The 22,456-nt window shown below is 44.0% G+C and overlaps 1 protein-coding gene across 1 annotated transcript; it reads left to right on the forward strand.

Moving 5' to 3' along the window:
• Positions 1 to 1,679: 1,679 nt before the first annotated feature.
• Positions 1,680 to 21,585, forward strand: LOC147217766 (polycystin-1-like protein 2). The gene is made up of 42 exons (XM_086174551.1): positions 1,680 to 1,772; positions 1,911 to 2,157; positions 3,468 to 3,626; positions 3,711 to 3,899; positions 4,875 to 4,985; positions 5,710 to 5,857; positions 5,955 to 6,184; positions 6,262 to 6,672; positions 6,742 to 6,869; positions 6,957 to 7,101; positions 7,668 to 7,866; positions 8,415 to 8,526; positions 8,611 to 8,752; positions 8,881 to 9,093; positions 10,042 to 10,184; positions 10,262 to 10,441; positions 10,560 to 10,697; positions 11,763 to 11,909; positions 11,995 to 12,119; positions 12,193 to 12,313; positions 13,246 to 13,374; positions 13,461 to 13,686; positions 13,796 to 13,986; positions 14,061 to 14,291; positions 14,892 to 14,993; positions 15,081 to 15,259; positions 15,351 to 15,497; positions 15,601 to 15,800; positions 16,400 to 16,617; positions 16,696 to 16,912; positions 17,375 to 17,847; positions 17,971 to 18,067; positions 18,154 to 18,294; positions 18,378 to 18,563; positions 18,680 to 19,010; positions 19,101 to 19,234; positions 19,314 to 19,441; positions 19,531 to 19,691; positions 20,286 to 20,496; positions 20,613 to 20,714; positions 20,791 to 20,922; positions 21,079 to 21,585. The coding sequence occupies exons 1-42, from the start codon at positions 1,680 to 1,682 to the stop codon at positions 21,226 to 21,228; spliced, it is 7,467 nt and encodes a 2,488-aa protein (XP_086030677.1). The 3' UTR covers positions 21,229 to 21,585.
• The last annotated feature ends 871 nt before the right edge of the window (positions 21,586 to 22,456 follow it).

Genomic DNA, 22,456 nt, shown 5'->3' on the forward strand with positions numbered 1-22,456 from the left:
ATATCAAAATATAAAAAAAAAAAACAGAAGGTGAAATTTGCGATGAGGAAATGTTGCGTCACTGTGTTACAGGAAATATGACTTTATTTGATATATCTAAAAAATCCAAAAGAACAAAAATATACAGTTTTATGACTGATATTCCTTTAGATCCACTGCGTTAAATAGGTATTGTATTCCCCTTGCCGTTTTTATTTTTATTTATTATTATTTCTTTTATTATTTTAATTTATTAATTATAATTTTTACCCTTATTTCTTAAATTAAACATTTCTCACCGGCCTTTTCATCTTATTTACTCTTATAGTTAATTGATCGCATACAAAATAAAAGTCCTTATGTTTCCTCATGCCTGTTAATGTCATTGATTCATGTGTTTTGTCTGTTTATACTTGATAGGTTCAATTAAAAAAAATCTTTGATAAATCTGAAATCTATATACTTTGGAATTAATTTTTTTCCTGCATTCGATTTACTTTACTAGCGTAAAGTAAAGTCATAACCAAGTGATCTTATTTCATGCAACTGTGTTTTTACATGATGTATGTTAATATTGTAGCGTTTTAGTCAGGGCAACACCCGGGTGTTGGTAAAACGTTTGTTTAATAGCTGCTGCTGGCCACAGACACGCCACAGAAGCCTGCAATACAACTAAGTGTTTCTGCTCAATTCCAGGTAAAAAAAAACAACAGAATTCATTGCACCCCAAACCACACCCACAAAATTCGTAGGAACCCCAAAATTACATAGAAAACAAGCATCAACATAAACCCCAAACATTTGTGGCTTGCTACAATATGTGACATATCTCAGCAAAAGGAAAACGTGATGCATACTGTGCAACATACATGAAATTCTTGGGGAAATTATAATTTTATTGTGTGGATGGGTGGTCTGACTGGGTTATACCATGAAATGTTCCTTATTTTGGGGAGACTAAATTAGGCAAATGGTATGCACATAACCTCACAATCCATCTCTGAGTGTCATATTATTACAATTCTCTCAAAGAGATTATATTCAGTATAACTCTATTGAATTTTGGTAGATTGATTGCATGATAAAAGAATGACATTTCAATAGTAGAGAAAAGACGGAGGGTCCCAGTACAATTTCTTGTCATTGGGAGACTATACACTCACTACTGTCCTGTTTATACATATAATAGTAATAATACTAATAGTCATTATTATATTATTCTTGCTGTTTTCATCATTATCCACTACTTACTACCCTTGGGGGATGCTGGAGCCTATTCCCGCTGCCATCAGGCAAGAGATAACGTGGGAAAAAACCCACGCAGACAACATACACACCCCGCACGGAAAGGTCCTCTGTTGGAATTGAATGTTCTGAGGCTGAACCGCTACCCATTGCGCCACCTGTTATCGTCATTGGTATTTCCATAAGTAATATTATTTTTAATATCATTATTACTGTGATAGCTGAGCTCTTCTATGATTGAAACCACTCTTAACCATTGTCTCCATTAACAGTTTGTTTTCTGTCGAAAGCTCTGACATTTTCATGGCGGCGCCTGTTCTGAAGGAAAGGCATATCTTTCCCCGCAGGTTGTGGATCCGCACGTTGATGGAGGCAGACGTGCAATTAGAGGCTGTTGACAGTGGGGCCTTGTCTCTTTTCACCAGCGGCCCGCGCTTTGTTTGTGTACAGGAGTTATGATCACGGCGCACAATGCCAACCTCCCATCAGAGGGGCCATCCAACGTCAGAGCTGAACCTAAAGGGCGCATCATTGTCAACAGCGCTGACGTCAGTGCCCTTTAAAGTCCTGATGTTAACAATGTGAGGTAATGACAGCGGGCAGGTGAGGAGTCAGAGATGGACAGCACCACTTGTCCTCCCCTGGTGTTATTGTTTCTCTTCCTGGCTGGGCCTCCTCCCGTCCAGGGGGATCCCGAGGATCTATCCTGTTCGGAGTACCAGAAGGGCTTCGACGGCTCCTGCTATGAGTTTGTGGGTCTGCAGCGCTCCTTCCTCAGCGCAGAGGGGTGGTGTGAGAGAGGCGGGGGACACTTGGCCTTCATCCTGAACGACGAGACGCAGCAGTTCCTTCAGAAGCACCTGGATCCACAGAAGGACTGGTGGCTGGGTCTGGCGCCCGCCGCACCAAACCTCACGCTGGACTCGACTGAGGGTGAGAGGCCATGTGACAAAAACACCAGTTTTATGGTCCTTATTTGAAGTGTATCTATCTACAAGGCGCAAAAATGACTGCATGACCATCTCAAAGGTTATTATTTCATAGTTTACATTTGTCATTACTAATTGGAAAAAACAAAACATTTCACTTATGTATTTGATTTATAATTGTTACTTGTTATAATATTCATGAGTATTGTGTACTAAATCACTTTAATGCACTCGTGTGCATTGTAAATGCTTTTACATTTCATATAAAAATTTCAATTCAGTTCAACGTGCACTTTGCATTAATATAATTGTTTACATTTCAATTTGCACTCTTTCTTTCACCTTGCGCATCCTGTTTGTGCTGTTTACATTTCTGTGCAGTGTTTGCATTTCCCCGCACTGTTGACATCGGGCTATAACGGCATGTTTGTTTTTATGTTTTACCTATCAGGCCTCAATGGCTCATTGTGCAGGGAAATACATTTCAAGATTTTGCATATGATAACAAACACTTTGAATTGAATCTGGAATAAAAATGATGGAGTTGCGCTTTTTTGGTGAAGATAACAAAAGTTATCTTTTTAGTATTTAGAGTTAAAATAAATGCCTCCATCCACACATATTTTCAAACTTCCCATGTTTTGAAATGGTCACAAGTGGCCAACATTTTCTGCAGTAAATAACAGGTCAATAAGTAATCATTGATCAGAGAATGCTAGAAATAATTTTCTATTGTGGTTTATCACACAATGCAATTTATCACGGAAAAAAAAGATTAATATGTAATTGGGGGAAATGTCCGTATAAGAGGTCACATCATCATGCTGCATTATACTTATTATTGCATAGTGTCGTGTTATTGTTGCATCACTCCATCACCCGAGGAGCTCAGGCAATGTAATCTAGAGATGATGACGTTGGTCGTCATGGCGGGCATTTTTTTTTCCGCGGGATTGAAAAGCGTTTGTGTTGATGTTTAGTGGGACGGAGTCCAGACGTTTTGATATCTCCTCCCTGCAGCGACAGTTCCAATAGCCCTGCTGTCAACCTGGCTGATTTACAGACGTGTTTTGACTGCCCTCCACAAAGACCTGTCTCTGCCATTCAGTCACGCCGCATATAAAAACCTCCCACTATGTCTTTGTGCCTGAACGGCGGCTTTGACAATCACCTTAACTGCATGAACGATACACAGAATCCGTCACCTTTGTCTCTCCCCGTCTGACATGTGGCATTTAAAGACGTCTTGAATTTACGACTGAGGGAAATTAATGGGGCATGAGACGAGTTGATGTGACTCCCTGGTCATCCTAGGCTCCCTCGCATGGCTGGACGGCTCAGACGTCAGCTACAATAACTGGGTGAAGCTGCCGGAGTCGGAGGCGGCCTGCGGACACGTCCTGAGACACTCGGCTTTCCAGTGGGAGGCCACGGGGAACTGCAGCCAGGAACTCAACTTCGTCTGCCAGTTTGGTTGGAACTTAGGCTACATTAACGCTTTTAATCTCTTTTTTCCGGTTAATGGGTCACATTTAAAATGTTCTTTTTCCCAATCAGATTCCGGGAGATCGATAGCCTGTGATGGTCAAAATGCCACATTGCAGTGCGGCTCCGGTCAGATTATAGAAACGGACGACAGCTTCTACGGTCGAAAGACAGTTCACTACTGCCGGTCCAAACTCACGGCCACGCCGGCGTCTCCCCAGGAGGAGTGCAGCTGGATCGATGTCAGTGATTCTGTGAAAGGTATCACATGTATTTCTATAGAAACCTTTTTTTTTTTTATTATCCGATGTCGATCGGATAATGGTGAAGATCTTTAAAGTGCCCTGAATTATTCCAATTAATAACTCACAGAGAAGCTTTAAGAAACAGGTTAGCTGACATTACACACACACACACACACGCAGACCAAAACCCCAAACACGATTGCCATGTGACTTGGGACAAAAGGATTAGACAGACAGAATTGACATGATGAAAATCCCTCTCCTAGGAGCTGAACAGATGGGCTTTGGGCAAAATGTCCAATATTCTTACATTCCTAGCAGTCTTGAATCAGTCACGATGGCGGATTTCTTGCAGTTTTGAAGCAAATGTACCATCTCGATGTCTTTGAACCCCCGTGACCCGTATTATAACGGTGCGCTTCCAACGTGGCGTATAGTCATCTATATTTCAAACTTTGATTCTGCAACTACTACTCTTAAAGTACTCAGATAGTTATTTTGTTTTCTTTTTAACTTCTTAACTGTTTTTTGTTTGCTCTGTTATGATGACTAAACTGGAATCAAAAGGGTCAAAATCCCCAAACTGAATTTGTTTTATATTTCTAAGCCACTGTGACAGCCAACTGGGAATTTGACCAGAACAGCTGCGGCGGTAAATCTGATTAATTCATTAATATAACGAACAGACACAAGGGGGGAATTCTCGGAAGAGACTTGGATATTGATTCTATTATAATAAAAACTTGTATTCTTGTACTTGTATTTATAGGAAAGGGCTGATTATATGGAGGAATTTGTGAGAAAAACATTGTAATAAAATTTAAAAGCGGCAGAATAAACATAACTCTTCATCTAGCGGGACTGAGAGCATCAAACGAAGCACTTGAATCGATTCCCTAATTATTTCAAAATGCTTGTGCGAATAAGAGTTTGTCACAGGACAAAAATGAAACCGTGCTTTCCGGCGTTGCGCAACTATGTGTTTCCTCAGCCAGCTGTCACGGCCTGCAGGCCTGCCAGGCCCGTGTGGATCCCGGCTCGCTGGGAGAGCCCTGCCCTGTTCTGGGAAGCTACCTGTCTGTGGAGTATCACTGCAAACAAGGTCAGTCAGACCCTTTACTGACGGCGAACAGACAAAAGTCAGCCCTGTTTGACTTGTAATCATGGGACAAGCAGGCCAAGGGCTTGTCGGCAAACAAACAATTTATGCACATTCGTTCATCGCTATCTTGTTTGCTCCTTTAACACTTATCTGACATCACCATCCTTACATTACATTGCTATGTTTAGTTAATTAATTACATGAGGGTTAAATGTGCATTTTTGCTATTTTCTTTTGTTACTTTTTTAAATCAACATATTTATTTACATTGGTTTGATATTCTGCATCATTTAAAATATATTTACATCACTTTACATAGTTTACCATATCTTAGAGGCTCTCTCAAAGCAGTATATAAAATTCCTCTTTAGGCCTTATGATGGTTATGATCTTTTATTTCATTTATTTGTTATTCATTCATTCATTTAATATTAGATTAAATAGAGCATATGGGGTCCTTCCCCATTCCTGAGCCTGATTTCCCGGCGACATGTCGACGATGCATTTATCAGATTTAAGTATCAGATTTCAGTGTTTCTGAAGTGATTGTTGCAGAATAAAGGAAATGAATTTTAACCTGTGTTTTAATGAGTACTTTCCAATATCAGTTTATTTGTAATGCCCTCACGTGGACGCGAGGACCAAAGTCAACTTTTCATTCTCAAGCACTGACAAAACAAGTGTTTCCAGCGTGCAGATAATTACCCGTCTTGTTTCCGCACAGGACTCCAGATACTGATAAGTAAACTGGCGGCAGTCTTTGATAACGTTACCATCGGCGTGAAGTGGCTCCTCCACCCTTTTCAGGGGAACCTCACGTGCGCACTCAACACTGGGGATGGACACAGTATCGATCCCTACAGCCCAGACGAGTGAGAAAATCATACTAAAATATCATCTAAAACAGCTATTGGACTAATAGATCTACAATAGATATAACCAGCAGACATTTTCCTTTCTGTCTGGCAGGATGGAGAGCACAGTCATCCACAAATTCACCACCCCTGGTGTTTTTGTGGTTACGGTGGAGTGCTCCACCAGCGAGTGGCATGTCGCAGCTCAGAAGGCCATAACAATCCAGGAGCCCTTGGGAGAATTTGACACCGTGAAGTGCTACAGCCAAAACGCATCGAAAGACGGCGGCGAATGCAACGTGCTCCACGGCGCTCGAGTGGAGATCCAGGTTGCCGTAGAGGCAGGTGGGTCAGTCGGCGGCATGATATGCCAAATTGACTTTTTCTCAGCAAAATCTCATTCCCATTCTCGCCAACACCAGGTACGAACGTCTCCTACAACGTCAACCTCGGGGGCCATACGGTCGCAAACTCCTCGGTGGACAGCGGGATCACGCCTCACAACATCACACTGAACGACAGCGATCTGGAGCGGCTCGGGAACGGTTGCAAGAACTTGACTCTGACCGCCTCTAACAAGGTCACCGCCCGCCCGGTCTCCACCGAGCTGGAGCTGTGCCTGTTTGAGCCTGTCGAGGGACTGAGCGCCACGGTAACCATGGATGAAGGCCGGTGTCCGAACTCCACCGATCTCACTATCGGCGTTTCGCTGGAGCGAGGACCCCCCGTGGATCTCCTCTTCTCTCTGACTGGAGCTAAAGATGCTCTGTCAGAGACAAGAGTCATGCTGAATGGAAGCTTCCAGGCTTATGTGTTTTCTCGCCCGATTGAAGGTACTCCGCCTTGAATATAAAACTATATTTCCATAAGTTGATACCTGATTGAATACCTTTTGGCTAAAGGCCCTTTGACGGTGAACGTGAAGGCCACAAATGCCTTCTCGGCCTCGGAGTTGGACGTGGACATGAATGGTGTACTCCAGGCTTGCGGCAATTACTCCGAACTCACATCGGAAGAAAACGGTACCTCGGTACGCACGCAGGTCCCATTTATGCCCGGTGATATGCGCTGTTCAAAAGCCTTCCAGGTGTCATTACGTCTTTATTATCCTTTACAGGCGGATGACGTGACTCATGAGTTGTACCATTTGAGAATCAGCTCGGCTCCGGAGACGGTGGTCGATTACACTCAGGATGTGACACTGACTGTAAATGGAAGTGAACCCTTACCCAGCAAAGGATTCCTCTTTAAATGGATCTGCGGTGAGCATAAGAGTACGATCCGGGCTTGAGATTGAAACATGAATGGAGTCATTACTTATAAATACCCCGACCTCGGGGACCAGTGGGCGAGCTTTGGATAAATATTCAAACTTTTGTTTGACAAAAGGGAGCAGAAGTATGGGAACGGGCAGGCAAACGTGCAACGCTATAAACACAAGGATGTGATCCAACCAATAGTGAGACAGAAGACAGAACAGAAAAGCAGATCCTTTTAATTACTCATCAGGAGATGGATGGGAAACATGAGGTCTGGGAAGGGAGCTGATTGGACGGACATTTACGAGTGTCCAATGGGTGACGGGGTTGAGTAACTGACAGGTGAAGATGACGAACTAGCTGGAACGTTCAGATAGGGCAGGATCACCGAAATTAAACATAACACTTGGACTATTCAGAGTAAAACAGGAACACACAGCTGAAGCCAAGATCTCAGAACATCCAAAACAAAAGAACGTCAATTTGAAAAGTGTTTGAATCTGAAATTTATGATCGCAAAAAGTCTAACATCAGCTCGAACCGGCGCCATCTTCTTTATATCCTTCCAGAGGGAGACTGCAAGTGCAGAAACTCCACATGGGGTGAGACTCACGTTGTCGAAAGACACTGCCTTCCAGAACCGCATCAGGTGGTCAGATACACTGTGGCGATGAAGAAACTCTCCTGGTTTCGGAAATGGGAGACCATCGCCGCCACTTCCGAGTGTATCCACGTCGCTCTCCAGGAGTTCACAGATATCACCATTAGGTATTAAACAAACCTTCAATTACTTTCAAAAACATTTAAACATGATAAGCTAAGGGAAAGCTGCTTGGCACCTGTAGACCAACTGTTGACTGCAGAGACAAGATGACCTTTGGGGTTTCAAAATTTGGATTATGACGGTTGATAACAGTTTATCATTCTGTCAGCTGTTTGTGTGCACACTTATATGTTGAACTTACATGAGGATAATGATAGTTATATATCTGTATTTGAGGCGACATGATGACGCAGTGGTTAGTGCATCCTCTTCACAGCAAGAAGGTCCCTGGTTGGATTCTGACGGGGGGGGGGCTTTCTATGTTGGGTTTCCATGCTTTTCCTGTGTCTGCATAGGTTTTCTTTGGGTTCTCTGGTTTCCTCCCACAGTCCAAAAACATGCAGGAGGTTCATTGGAGACCTGAATGTGGCCCAGCTGTGTTTTTTTTGTCTCTATGTGTGCCCCTGTGATCGGCACCTGCAAGATAAGCTGTGTAGATAATGTATGAATGATGAATAAATAAATCAATGAATATTTGTATTGGTCATTACAGTTGTGACAACTGCACTGACGTAAATGTGGATCAACCAGTAAAGCTGAGACTGAACTGTGAGACAACTTGTCCAGACATGCTTTGGTATATTGAAGATCCCAAACCTTTGACAGTAAGTTATGTAAGCGTTTTGATTCAGTGATGATGGCCAGCCTCCAACAAAGAAACGCTCTGTAATTTCATCTGATCTTCATAGGGTAACATTGGAAAATGCTACTCAAAAGCAGGAAGAAGGCCATCCATAGAGGAGCAGGACGGCACTTTGGAGTTTCTTGTGCGGCGCAAACATCTGGAACTTTCAAGAGAAATGTCACACAACATCAGCGTGATTGCTTATGGTGAATTTTTGATATATTTCAATGTAAATATTGACGGGAGTCTGCGCAAGAATTACATTCTACTCACAAAGTTGGCAAAGAATTTGATTATATTTACTAAACTGCATCTCTATAATACTGTAAAACAGGAAAGAGCAACACAGGATTTGCCAAATACACTCTGCCAATACCAGATCCGGAGCCAACAGAACCGTCACCGACCGAAACGCCTGCAGACTCCAACTCCCCCTCGTGCAGCATCTCTCCACCATCAGGGACGGTGCTCGATGCATTTGAGCTCGCGTGCCAGCCGAGTCCTTTCTGCTCTGCAGGCTGTCTTTACTGCTTCAGAACTGACACTGGTGAGACTGCGCTGCCTGTGGCTCGGTGGCTTCTATCACACATCAAGGTTTCTAGTATGAATGAGACTTATAGCAGATGAAGTCTGAGGAATGGGTGTGCAAAGGAAGTGAGGTTTGAATGAACTGTTTGGATTCGTTTTGCTGATTCATCCCACAATCTTAAAATTCATGTTTGAGTTGTAGCTGAGGAAGCATAAAGGGAACTCTCTTGGAAACTGGACTGAGGGAAGGGATGAGCATTCGTGAGCGGCAGTATGATTTTACGCCGGCAAAGAGCACTGTGGGTGCCATATTAGCTTTTGAGAACGTTGATAAAGAAGTACAGAGAAGGTCAGAGGGAGCTGCAATGTGCCATGGATGGATGCGATGTATGAGGATGTCTGGAGTAGCAGAGTATGTAAGTAAGTATGTTAGATTGGTGCAGGGCATGTATGAGAGCTATGTGGTGTGTGCTGTAGGTGTGACAGACACCTGGACAAGTTGTCTCACAGAGCTCCTGATCTCTATGGAAAATGGTGTTTGCAAATGACATTGTGATGTGTAATGAGCGCGGGGAGCAGGGGGAGGAAAATCTAGAACCCAAGCGGAACAATGAGGCTGCAGGGAGTGGAGATAAAGAAGGCGGGGGGATTTGAAGATGAAGACAAGGAAGACATCTTTGGATATCTTTGAGAGGGAGGAGGATGGAGAGGATCGGGAATGAGTCCATCAAGGAACAGCATATGTTTGATGGTCTGTAGATGAAGTCAGATTGAGATCGTCCGGACATGTACGGAGGACGGAGAGTGAAGATCTGGGTAGACGCATGATGAGGTTTGAACTGCCTGGCAGGAGGTCTTGAGGCAAATCAGAGAGGAGGTTAATGGATCGAGTGAAAGAGGACAGGGTTAGACAGATAATGGATTGATATGTTATTATTACGATGATCCATTTTTATTTTTTTTCCAGGCATACATCTGCGGTGCAGTAACACTGATGTGGCAAAATCGGTCTTCTTGCCTCTTGGAGACATAAGCAACAATTTCAGTTTGTCCATTGTTGTCACGGTCAAAAATGAGAAAGAGGAAGCAACTACAACCATTAACACTCAGGTGTGTATCAGAGGTCATCAATCCAACGGAGTGAAATTCCTCACATCGCGGGTTAAATTGGGGATTATCTTTCAAAGGTACTGAAAAGCAACCCCGATGGTTCCGTGGAGGATCTACAGTCAGCTCTGGATGACACCGTTGCTCAGCTGGAGCAGCAGGGTCTGCTCTCGGGCGAAGCGCTGGGACAAATATTTACCTCGGTGTCTGACGTGCTGAACACGGAGACCGCTGAGGATCAGAAAGACGCCAGGAAAAAGGTAAATGGCACTGATTTCAGGTCGAGCCCGCAGGTAAACGTATTTATGAAGCGCGGCCGTTGCTGGCTTTTACACAATGGGGAGCCAGAGGTGTCAAAAATATTTCCTTCCTTCTCAGCTCAGGGAACAGATGCTGTCCAAAATGACCATTGTTTTGCTGGACACGCCGACCAACACGAGTCAGGATGTGCAGCAGACGGCCAGGGCGGTGGCAGGACTCACCCAGCGCCCGGACGAGCTCAGCCCCTCCGCCCAAGTACAGCACATCACCGCTGTTCTCTATAACAGTGTATCCCAACCTTTTTTGAGCCACGGCACATATTTTTACATTCGAAAAATCACACGGCACACCACCAAATAAATATGTCAAAAGCATTTTTTAACGAATTAGAATGAAACCGTGGTCTCAAATTACTTAGTGTGAAATCTAATGTATCTAATATCTGTAGATTCATCAAGTTGCAATGCAAATTTCCCACTGATGTGCAACTTTTTCTAGAACACTTTTTACGATGTCTGAAGACATGTCATCAATATGTCTGGAAATGGTATTATTTGAGAGAACTCGGGCTGTTTCTTTATCGACGCCAGAGCCGAACATTTCTTCTACAATGATTTTGCCGGCAGGTAGTATTAACATTTTGCTACGGTGTGTGGCTGTTTGGATTTAGAGATGAGTTCAGCAACTTTATAGCAGCTTTCACTGCTTTCTCATGCGTCTTGGTAGTTTTCAACAACGCTGCCTGTTTGTTTACGCAGATACAAGCACTTTTTTTTTTAAAATGTATCACGCAAAGTGTCACTAATCACTCTGATACACAGATGCACAGGTTAATTCATTACCCGTTGCCATCAAAAAGGGCACGCTGCCCACATAGACATAGCAAGACACATTATTTGCGTTGGATAAATAATTTTCGGACCAATCAGGTGAAAGTGGGCATTTTTCCACGGTACACCTGACGATCTCTCACGGCACACTAATGTGCCGCGGCACAGTGGTTGGGAAACACTGCTCTGCAACACCGTCAAATCGGGGCAGAGTTCCGAGCAGCAGCTGAAGGGAAATTAACATTGCGCTTTTTTGTGCAGGATAATGTGATGAGCATATGATTCGAATATTACCATAAGAATCACTAATTGATGGAGAAGTCGGGGTTACCCACGTGTTTTGATCATCTCACTATTACTATGACTAATGGAGTATAACAATATGAAATGAGAACATTTATTCAGAGAACTTCTTTTTACCCGTCTGAATGTTTCATATGCGGCCTGTTGAAAGGAAATATTTTTCTCTGTTGCTGGATTTCCACTCCAGGAAGAAGCAAGCTCATTGTTGGTGGACCTCAGCTCCTCCCTTAACACTATCAGCATAAATAAGAACAGCGAGGACGAGGGAGAGGTTGTGCAAGTAGCCACGCCCATAATTGAAGCAGCCAGTAATATACTGAATGTCTCGGCTAATGTAAGGGCAAAGCCATCTCACCCGTAAATAGGTTTTCCCACAGTTTTCTTCTTTCTTTCCTCAGAATATAATTTGTCCCCCTCAGGAAAAAGTCTCGAATTCTCTTCTTACCGGGTTAAACAATGTCCAGAGCGCCTTGCTGAACAATAAGGAGCTGAATGGAAACCCCATTATCATCGAGTCCGATCAGATCAGTGTTTATGTCAACAGGTGAGACAAGAGCATGCGGTTTAAAAATGACACGTCCCTGCACTGGATATAACAGCCTGCTTCGATTATTCAGAATGTCTCCGGGAACCACTCAGATTCAAGATATAAATGTCCAGAGGAACAGTTCATCCAGATTCTCCTTTCCTCCCCTGCCCTCTGACGTCCTCTCTCCAAACGAGCCCGTGGATGTGAGAGTAAGTACGTGGGCGTCCGGAAGGGAAAAGAAAAAGCAATTGGAATATGAATCCGAGTTTCAAAATCAGTCAAATTTCACAACACGCTTATTATTCACATGCTTCAGATTCACTATTGCGTTACTCCATAGATTCCAGTGTTAATCGGAGCTGCAGCCACAATCATAAGAAATACATTCATTCATTCACTTATTTATTGTCTATACCGATTATCCAGCACTGGAGCCAATCCAAGCTGCCTTTGGGCAAGAGGCAGGGTTCACCCTCAACTGGGTGACGATCAATGACAGGGCAACTTGTAGACAGGCAACAAATTCACTCTTTCACATGTCATATATAAACATAAAACCATTCACTCATCTGGGCTGAATGAACACATCAGGAGGCATGCAGACACGGGGAAGACAGGAACACAGAAAGACATCCTGTTGGAATCGAACCAAGGACCTTCTTGCTGTGAGGCGGAAGCCGCTGACCACTGAACCACTGAAATGAAATGAATATTATAGGACAGATGTGATTTATAATAAGTCATTAGTTATCCAATTTGTTCTCTGCATTGAACCCATCATGGGTGAACCATGAGCAGTAGGCTGCTGTCCTCCAGCGCTAAGGAAGCGGTAAGGGGTTCAGCGTCTTGCTCAACGACACTTCACAACGACACACTGGGAGGAGCCGGGAATCCAACCAGGAATGGTCGCCTCCAAAGATGATTGCTCCACCTCCTGCACCGCGCTGCCTTCAAGATATACACACTTACATGAGCGTGTGTCATGGCTGAATCTGGATGGGATTATTAGATTAAATGGCCTAATTAAAAACAGTAATTAGCGAAAAACACAAAAAAAAGTGAAACAAATGTAGATTATTGAAATAATATCCTGTTTCACCGGTGCACGTATCGCTCTTTTTCTGTATTCAACAATCCATAGATGACGAATTTTGAGAGAAACCCATATTCTTGGAATGACGATACCATAGTCGGAGCGGTGGGATCCGTCTCTCTGACCAGAATGAACGGGAGCGTCATTCCTGTTCAGAACCTTCCAGAGGAGATAGAGGTAACAACTGATCCACACCTACTGTATAACTTTGTGCAGGAGAGATGTTTCAGAATCGTGCACTTGCGTGTCATTGGGCTTTTTAGATCTTCCTTCCCCAGCCTGATATCGGACAGAAGAACAGCACAATCCTGGATCTGTCCAATCATAGCACATTGATCATCGACATCCCCTCGCCTGACGTAACACTGGTGGTGAAGCTGGAGCCGTCCGAAGAAATTTCCTTCAAGCTACTCCTGGGATACAAAGATTATCCAAGCGGGGATAATTATGTTGCCAAAATTCAAATACCCCAGGAGGATGTCAAGGAAGGTATGATTTCAAATACCAGGCTGCCGTCTGGTGAATTGTGATAAGCACCACGGGGATTTTGTTTCGGTAAATGCCGTCTTCCCAATTACGTAATGTGGTGTTGTCACAGAGGAAAAATATACCTGGATACTGGGCCCCAAAGATAGAGCGGGGGATGTCGGGGTGCACTTCCTGGTTCTGAGACCCATCGTAGAGCCAGGGGTCAAGTCAGTCAACGCAACCGTGAACGTGGTGACCATCGCGGCCCAGTGCAAGTACTGGAACGAAACGGAGTCCTCTTGGAGTGAGGACGGATGCAGGGTGAGCGCAGAACTCTAGTTTGTTCACCTGGAACAACGAAAAGCGTGACTCGCTGCCGTTTCCTTTTTTGACAGGTCGGCCCGCGCACCACCCCTCTAAACACCCAGTGTCTCTGCAACCACTTGACTTTATTCGGCAGCTCTTTCTTCGTCATGCCGAATCTTGTGGACGTGTCGCGCACGGCGGAACTCTTCGCCACTTTCACCAGCAATCCCGTGGTGGTCTGCTTCGTGGGCGCCATCTTTGTGGCTTATCTGCTGGTGGTGGTATGGGCGCGCAGGAAGGATATTCTCGACTCAGCCAAGGTTGTGTCAGTTTTAATTAAGATTTCTCGGGTGTGCTTTTACTTTGAATTGAGGGATGCTTTTCCCTTGAAGATCGGCAGTCGACGCACAAGTGTACTTTGCTTGTTAAATATTTGCTTCTTTTCTATATCCTGTTTCCGTAGTTGCATGAATTCATCATTCCTTAATGCACTGTTTTTGGCTAAATTCATTTGAGTCACTCAGAAGTGCCCAAAATTTGGGATTTTTAAGCGTCTAACTGTCTGATATATATCAAAGGTAAGATCATTAATACATGATTTTCCTCGAATGTTTGCGAGTTCCTTGGGTAGAGTATCTCAGTGAACAACTGATTTATATTGTTTTTTTGTTTTTTTTCCGCATTTCCCAACGCTAGTAATTAGAAACAGCTCGGCGTGTTGAGGAGTCTTGCAAAATGGACTGAAATACTGAAACTTTTAACCCTGTACATCAGGTTACATTTGAATATTATGTGAAACAATAACAAATTGAAAGCAGTTGTGTACATTTTGTAATTTAAATCCACTTTAAAGCCTCATTTGAAGAAGTTTCACTTTGAAAATAAAGTCGCTCTTACTTTGCATTCACCTCCACTCAAAGGTCAAGATAACGGTGCTAGCAGACAACGACCCCTTAGCTGAATATTGCTACATACTGAATATCAACACGGGGCACCGTCATGGTGCGTCCACCTCCTCTCAGGTCAGTGATGATGCAGAAGGACGTCCCAAGACCCAGTTTCTGTTTACGTTTGGAAAACATAAACAATGGCCATCTATAATATTCCAGGTGACGATAACTCTGATGGGCGCCGAGGGAGACAGCGAGCCCCACCACCTGACGGACCCGGACAAGCCGGTGTTCGAGAGGGGCGGCGAGGACATGTATCTGTTGACCACGCACTTCTCCCTCGGAGAGTTGAGGAGCATTCGACTGTGGCACGACAATTCCGGAGAACACCCAGCGTGGTACGGAGCATTTGCCCCGCTTAAAATGAATTCAGTCTTGAGGCTGTGTCATTTTTGGGACTCCCGCTGACGGATGAATGACTCTTCACAGGTACGTCAACAAGGTAACGGTACAGGATGTCGAGAGTGGTCAGAAGTGGCACTTTCTCTGCAACTCCTGGCTGGCAGTGGATGTGGGAGAGTGCACCCTTGACAAGGTTTTTCCTGTAGCCACAGAGGAGGATTTGAAAAGATTTAGGTGAGAGCGGCTGGATAGTCAGTGTTTGTAACATTATCAACAAACCAAACCCAGCTCTTTATGCTACTTACAGTACCTTACATAACTCGCCAATTCTTTCTAGCAATCTGTTCTTCATGAAGACGGCCAAGGATTTCCGTGACGGCCACATCTGGTTTTCAGTCATAAGTCGACCTCCCAGCAGCACGTTTACCCGAGTGCAACGAATATCCTGCTGTTTTTCCCTGCTGCTGTGCACCATGCTGACAAGTATAATGTTTTGGGGGATCCCCACCGACCCCTCTGAGCAGACCATGGATCTGGGTATGTTTGGATCATTCCCAGTTCAAACTGAGGATAAGGATGCATATATTTTATATATGGATAAGGTGGTCCACAAACACTGAAATTGGTTTTTGAGATCCCTGTTGAAATATTTTACCGATTTGGCAAAAGCACAATTATATCTTCTTTTCTTTTCTTTTCTTTTCTTTTCTTTTCTTTTCTTTTCTTTTCTTTTCTTTTCTTTTCTTTTCTTTTCTTTTCTTTTCTTTTCTTTTCTTTTCTTTTCTTTTTAAACAATGGTTTATTGGTCAGGGTTAGCTATGACTGCCTAGTCAGTGTAGCAAACGTGTAACTTGGCTGATGTAGAACCAATTTAAAGCTGTGGTGGTGTAGTTTCATTTGTTGGGTTTTGCACACAGTTTGAGTTTGGATTCCTTGGTTTAGGTTTTTTTTGTTTGTTTTTTATGGTTTGGTTTTACACACCAAGCGGACATGGAAACTATTACTCTCATGACCTAGAATCACAGCTCAGAACTTTATACCCTTGACTCTAAACTGCACAAGTTTCACTAGTTCCGGGAAAAATGCCTTTTATTTGCAAGTTGCGGCAAGGGTCACGCATCTGACTTGCTTTGCAGGCCACATTGAGTTCACCTGGCAACAGGTTATGATCGGCCTCCAGAGCTCGGTCATCATGTTTCCCATCAACCTCCTCATCGTGAGCATCTTCAGGAACACCCGTCCTAGAGAGAGGGCTGCTAAAACGGACAAATCCAAGCAGGGGAAGACCGGTCGAGTTTCCCCCTCGCAGACTTCATCCACTCAGAAAGACATCACACCTGACACTGTGATGAAGGTGAATAGCCGTTTAATAAACGTTAAGTAATCACCGGGACTTTGCTTCGCATCTCTCAATATGTGGTTTCGCGGACAGGACATAAAGAGAATTGCCCAGTCGCTCTCAAAGACCATGAAGAGTCCGCTGCCACAGCCGGATCTGAGACCTGGACAGGCGGCGGATATCAACAGCCTGCTCTCTCTGGTGGAGGACATCATCAGGCAGCAAAACAGACCAGCGGGAGACTTCTACACCGATGCCGCCAAGAGGGAACATTCTATGATCCTCAGTTTAGGTTCAGTGGATCTCCAAGGTACCAGTATTTGATGTTTAGCCAAGTGAGACCAAAATATGGTGTTACATTTACTTTTTTATATGTTCCCGAGCAGAATGCAGTTCCCTACCCAGGGATTGTCTCCAACACTAAAGATAGCTTTTACTTTCTTGCCCCCCACGCAACAGAGGCATCAATAAACTGAGTAAAACTGTCCAAGTAATTTCAAGATCTGACCAACAAAATAAATTTCAGTCTAATCGCTGTTCCAGGAAGTGGCTGATGCATACACAAAGTCCCGTTTATTGTGGGAATCTTTCAAATTGGTCAAAGAACCTTGTCCATTTGGACATTGCCTATGTAGACAATATGTAGAACGTGGCTGATATGACACCTGCTGCTGCAAGGGTTTCAGAGATGCTAAAAAACATCGTCATCATGATGAAAGGAGATTATGTGGATTTGTTGTATGAAACGTGCATCTAATCTGTGTATCGACAGATGAATGTGTACGGGGCAGCCCCGAGAAGACTTCAGACGGACTTCAGAAGAAGAGCAACAATAGCAGGTATCTGTACAGGCAGCTGCATCACGTCGAGAGGGAGGTGGGCTACCTGGGACCCGGGTGCTTCCCAAACCCGGACAGCTACAACCGAGCCATGCAGCAGGTCCGCGGTATGAAGAGTCTCCTGGAGTTCCACGTCCCCTCGTCCAGCCTGGACAGAAATCAGCTCGATCACAGCCCCGGTCCAGAGGAGGATGTTGACGGGGGTGCTTCCAGGAAGTGCTGTCAGGGAGGGCTACCATGGTGGTTTGTCTTTGTTGGCTGGATACTAGTGATTGCAACCAGCGGTGTTTCAGGATACTTCACCATGATGTACGGGCTGACATACGGGAAAGAACGCTCTGTCAGCTGGCTGATCTCCATGTCCGTCTCCTTCTTCGAGAGTCTGTTTATCACCCAACCTTTGAAAGTGAGAACATAACCGTGCCACCATGATGATATACTGTTGATATACTATAACATTTGACAATATGCGTTATTGTCTTACACAGCTCTTCTATTATTAAAGCGTAAAAACTTTTGGATCCTCCAGGTTCTCGGTTTCGCTGCGTTCTTTGCTCTGGTTCTGAAGAAAATAGACCAGGAGGAATACGGAGAGCCGCAGATCGACGAGAGTCTCAAAAATCCAGGTAAACCCGGCTACGCTTCCCCATTTCAATCTTATCGTTCTGCGTGAAAACGAATGATCAATTCTTGATTTGAAATCCCATTTCAGATGACGCCAGTGCAGTTCGAGCAGCGAGAAGAGACAGTACCTGCAGTTTCTACCAGCCGCCACCACCAACCGACATAGAGAAGATACGGAACAACATGATTAAAGAACAGAAAGTGTTTGCGCTGATCAGGGAGATTTTGAGTAGGCAATAGATTTGACGACAAAAGTGAAACATTAAGTCGTTTCTGTTGGATACCCATTATAAGCGTCTCTTTCTAATGCAGCTTATGCCGGATTTATGTGGATGTTGCTCCTGGTGGCGTATGGCCAGAGAGACCCAAACGCATACTTCCTGACCCAACATATTCGTCAGAGCTTCAGCAAAGGGATCTCGGACAGCATGAGTATTCCGGACATGTATGACTGGGCAAACAGCACCCTGCTAAGTGGCCTGTTCGGAGATTATCCAGGTGACTGTGTTGAGACGTCGTAATCATGCTCGATTTTGCAATGCTTCGCCAAAGAGCAAATCACCCCAAACACTGAAAACTGGACTAACGTCAGGCCTGCTCTTGTTCCCTGACAGGATTCATCACGGATGGAAACTCCAACCTGGTGGGTAATGCTCGTGTCCGCCAGGTGAGGGTGCAGAAAAACTCTTGCCACGTCGCCGGCTCCATGCAGCAGGCTGTCCAGGAGTGTCACGCGCCCTACTCCTGGGAGTCCGAAGACAGGGGCTCCTATGACCTCGGCTGGAGACGCCCTGTGGCCGACAATGTCTCGCAGGATCGTCAAAGCCCGTGGAAGTACCAGTCCCAGGGTAAACTCAGAGCCTATCCCATCTGGGGCAGTGTGAAGCTCTACAGAGGAGGGGGTTTTGTGATGGATCTGGGGCCAGATTTGCAAAACTCCAGCAGGTACTCTGTCTATACATTTCCATTAGTTCAGAACTGGGATGAATTATACTCTGGTACACCAGAATGATAAACTTTGTCCTGTCTACATAGGTCTCTCCAATATCTCTATGACAACAGTTGGCTCGATGTGTATACCCAAGCCCTCTTTGTTGAGTTTACCGTGTACAACGCGAACGTCAATCTCTTCTGTATTGTCACTCTCATGATGGAGACCACCGCATTGGGTAGGTGGTTTCTTGTTCAGCCATCATAACTGAGGAGTGTATCAAGAACCTAAAAATCGCCACGTTATATTTCCTTCAGGGGCGTTCCAGTTCCGTAGTGAGCTCCAAAGTGTGCGTCTTTACCAGTCCACCGGTGGCCTCCACATCTTTGTCATGGCCTCCGAGGTCATCTACTTCTTGTTCATTGTATATTACATGTTTGTCCAGGTATTTATGGATTTACCTCACTTTGTCCATTATCAGTAATAACGTTTTCTTCAAGGAAAAGTAGACTAGGCTGCACCTGTTCCCGATAGGGCAAGCTGATGAAACAGCACAGGTGGGCTTATTTCAAGAGCAAGTGGAACCTGCTTGAGCTGGCGATCATCATTCTCAGCTGGAGCGCCATGTCTGTCTTCATTAAACGAACTTTGCTGGGGAAGAGGGACATGGAATTCTACCAGAACCACAAAGACCAGTACGTTATAGCTTTAGTTCACCTGATAAGCACAAAAGAAATCAGATATTCATGCTGGTTAATGAATATTAACAAGTCCAACGGACTTTGGGCGACATACTTTTGTCCGAGAAATGTTTTGAGTGATTGTGACCCACGACCACACGCATGAAAACCCCAAAGAAACCATATTCCACTCACTTAGACAGGATTATAAACATCTACAAACAGAGCCCCAATCAGACTATGGTTTCAATCTGTTGGAATAATTGTACTCTTGTCAGCGTAAAAAGCTTTTTCAACATGAAAACAAATAAATCATCTATTAATTGCTTTTGCTATTGGACGGTACCATTATATATCAAATTTCAGAATGGTTGTTTTATACAGAACAGTCGTCTTCACATACTTTGCTTCATTTGACGACAAGCTTTTAGGGTTAATCGGTATTAATTGTCTTTTTGATCATTCTCCTCTTGAAAATCTTGATTCACATCCATCTTAGTAGAGAGACAACATTGCATTGTGTGTTTTCTTTATTGCAACAACCTAGCATATTTCTAGTTGATATATTCAAGACTTAAGAGTGACCTGTATCTTCTGCTCTGCCTCAAGGTATGCCAGTTTCCAGGAAACAGCCAAGGCAGATGCAGTGCTGGGGTACCTGATCGCCTTCCTGGTGCTGCTGGCGACAATCAAACTCTGGCACTTGCTGAGACTCAACCCCAAACTGCACATGATCACGGCGACCCTCCAGCGAGCCTGGACCGATATCTCGGGCTTTCTGGTGGTCATTACGGTCATGTTCCTGGCCTACTCCGTCGCTGTGAGCTGTCTCCCACACAGATCATCAATGCACCGCGGCGGGAGTTGCAGCTTTAAAAGCTGAAAGTAGTCTAATGACAAGTGAATTGGCATCCTAACATTTCAACTCTTTTTCAGTGTAATCTGATGTACGGGTGGAAGTTGTACTCTTATCGAACGCTGCTTGATGCTGCTCAGACCATGATCAGCTTGCAGCTTGGCATCTTTAACTACGAAGAGGTTAGTGTGTAACAATTTCATAGTGTTACCACTGAGACCAACGGACTGTTAGTTTTTCTTCTCGTCCGTCCTGCAGGTTCTGAATTACAGTCCCGTGTTGGGTGCCTTCCTCATCGGCTCCTGCATCGTGTTCATGACCTTTGTAGTGCTGAATCTTTTCATCTCTGTCATCCTGGTGGCGTTCAACCAAGAGCAGATACACCACAAGGTAATGTATTCCTGTAGGAAGAGTCTGAATGTGCCTGATGCAAAACCCCGCTTTGCAGTGACCAACATTGTTCAAATGAAAAATTTATTAAAACTGTTAATGCACTTCAAATGTTAGGTTGAGGAATTCATTTTGCTTTCCCTTACATGTCTACAGCCATCTGAGGAGGAAGAAATTGTGGATCTGATGCTGATGAAACTTTGCAGTTTATTTGGACTCAAATGTAAGAAACAAGGAATGGATGGCTCGCGTGAGAGGCCCCTTATTTCATCCATTTCAAACAACGGGCCCTCGGTCATTTCTTAGGGGCAAAATGAGCTTATCGGTTCCGCTGGGGTCACGCAGAGAAGTGAATGTTATAGAACACCAGTGTACGCTTTGCTTCAGCCACTGTTTGTCATGTGGCTACTGCTTCAGTCATAGATTACCAGAAAAGCTGAGTCTAGTGTTTTGCACTGAGGTACTGTCCTTTGTCTACTTTGTGTTTCGGTTGGCAAATTAACTTCAGTTCCCATTATCATTGTATATCAAAAGAAATTTCATGTCTACGTAATTCTCTGCATTTGCATCAAGTTAATTCTAAACAAAAATGTGTATACATATATATACTGTGTTAAAATGACTGTATGTCATTACCTAGTGTGAATAAGCTGATAAATGAGTGTGCAAGGTGTTATCTAAATGTGAATTAAAGTAAATTATTGAACCAATTTTCTGTCCCAAAAGATTTGTGTAACTTAACACCCTTTTCACTTGGAAATAAGACGTACTAAATGCACTTTATAAAACACTAGGATGCTGAGAATGGAAAAGAACACGCAAACCCTCTCAGCAAGTTCACAGTCTTATAATCAAAGTATCCTACATACTCATGTGACCGATATCTAGATCAGTGACCTTTCGTGCCGTTTTTCCACCAATTCCAATGTGCTTGTGTGCCGGTTGTAAGTCATGAATTAATTTGTTCATTCATAGCCTGCGCTCGGGGTCGCGGGGGCCCATCCCGGCTGTCCCAGGGCCACAAATAGAGACATACAACCATTCGCTCTCTCATTCATGCATCTGAGCAATTCAGGGTCTCCACTGAACCTACTGCTTTTTCTTTTAAATGGAAAATAACTTTATAGTCCAAATCACTGAATAAATGGATTTCCGGGCCTGACGGGGCCTTTCTGTGTGGAGTTTGCATGTTCTCCCCATCATCTTAAGAAAACTCCACTGAACGCCACGGGAGGTCTTTCCTACCTGAGGCTATCAGACTTTTTAATTCCTCTCCCTTCAGCCGCAGGGAATCTCAAAATCTTAAACCTTAAAAAAAAAAAAAAAAAAAAAAAAAGATCTCAACCACTTACTGTATATCGTAATAATTTATCAGTATATATATTCATACCTGTGCAATATTTCATTTCATAACAGCTGCATGCGCAATATTTTTTCATACTCTTGTGCACTCCTTATCTTTCACTTGGTACTCAAGACCTTAAGACACTTTACAGTCGTCACTTGTATTTCTCATTCTCCCCCCATTTTTTTT

This window comes from Fistularia commersonii, chromosome 27, assembly GCF_037954325.1.
Source record: "Fistularia commersonii isolate RoL2024-O1a breed Wild chromosome 27, RoL_Fcom_v1.0, whole genome shotgun sequence".
Taxonomy (NCBI): Eukaryota; Metazoa; Chordata; class Actinopteri; order Syngnathiformes; family Fistulariidae; genus Fistularia; species Fistularia commersonii.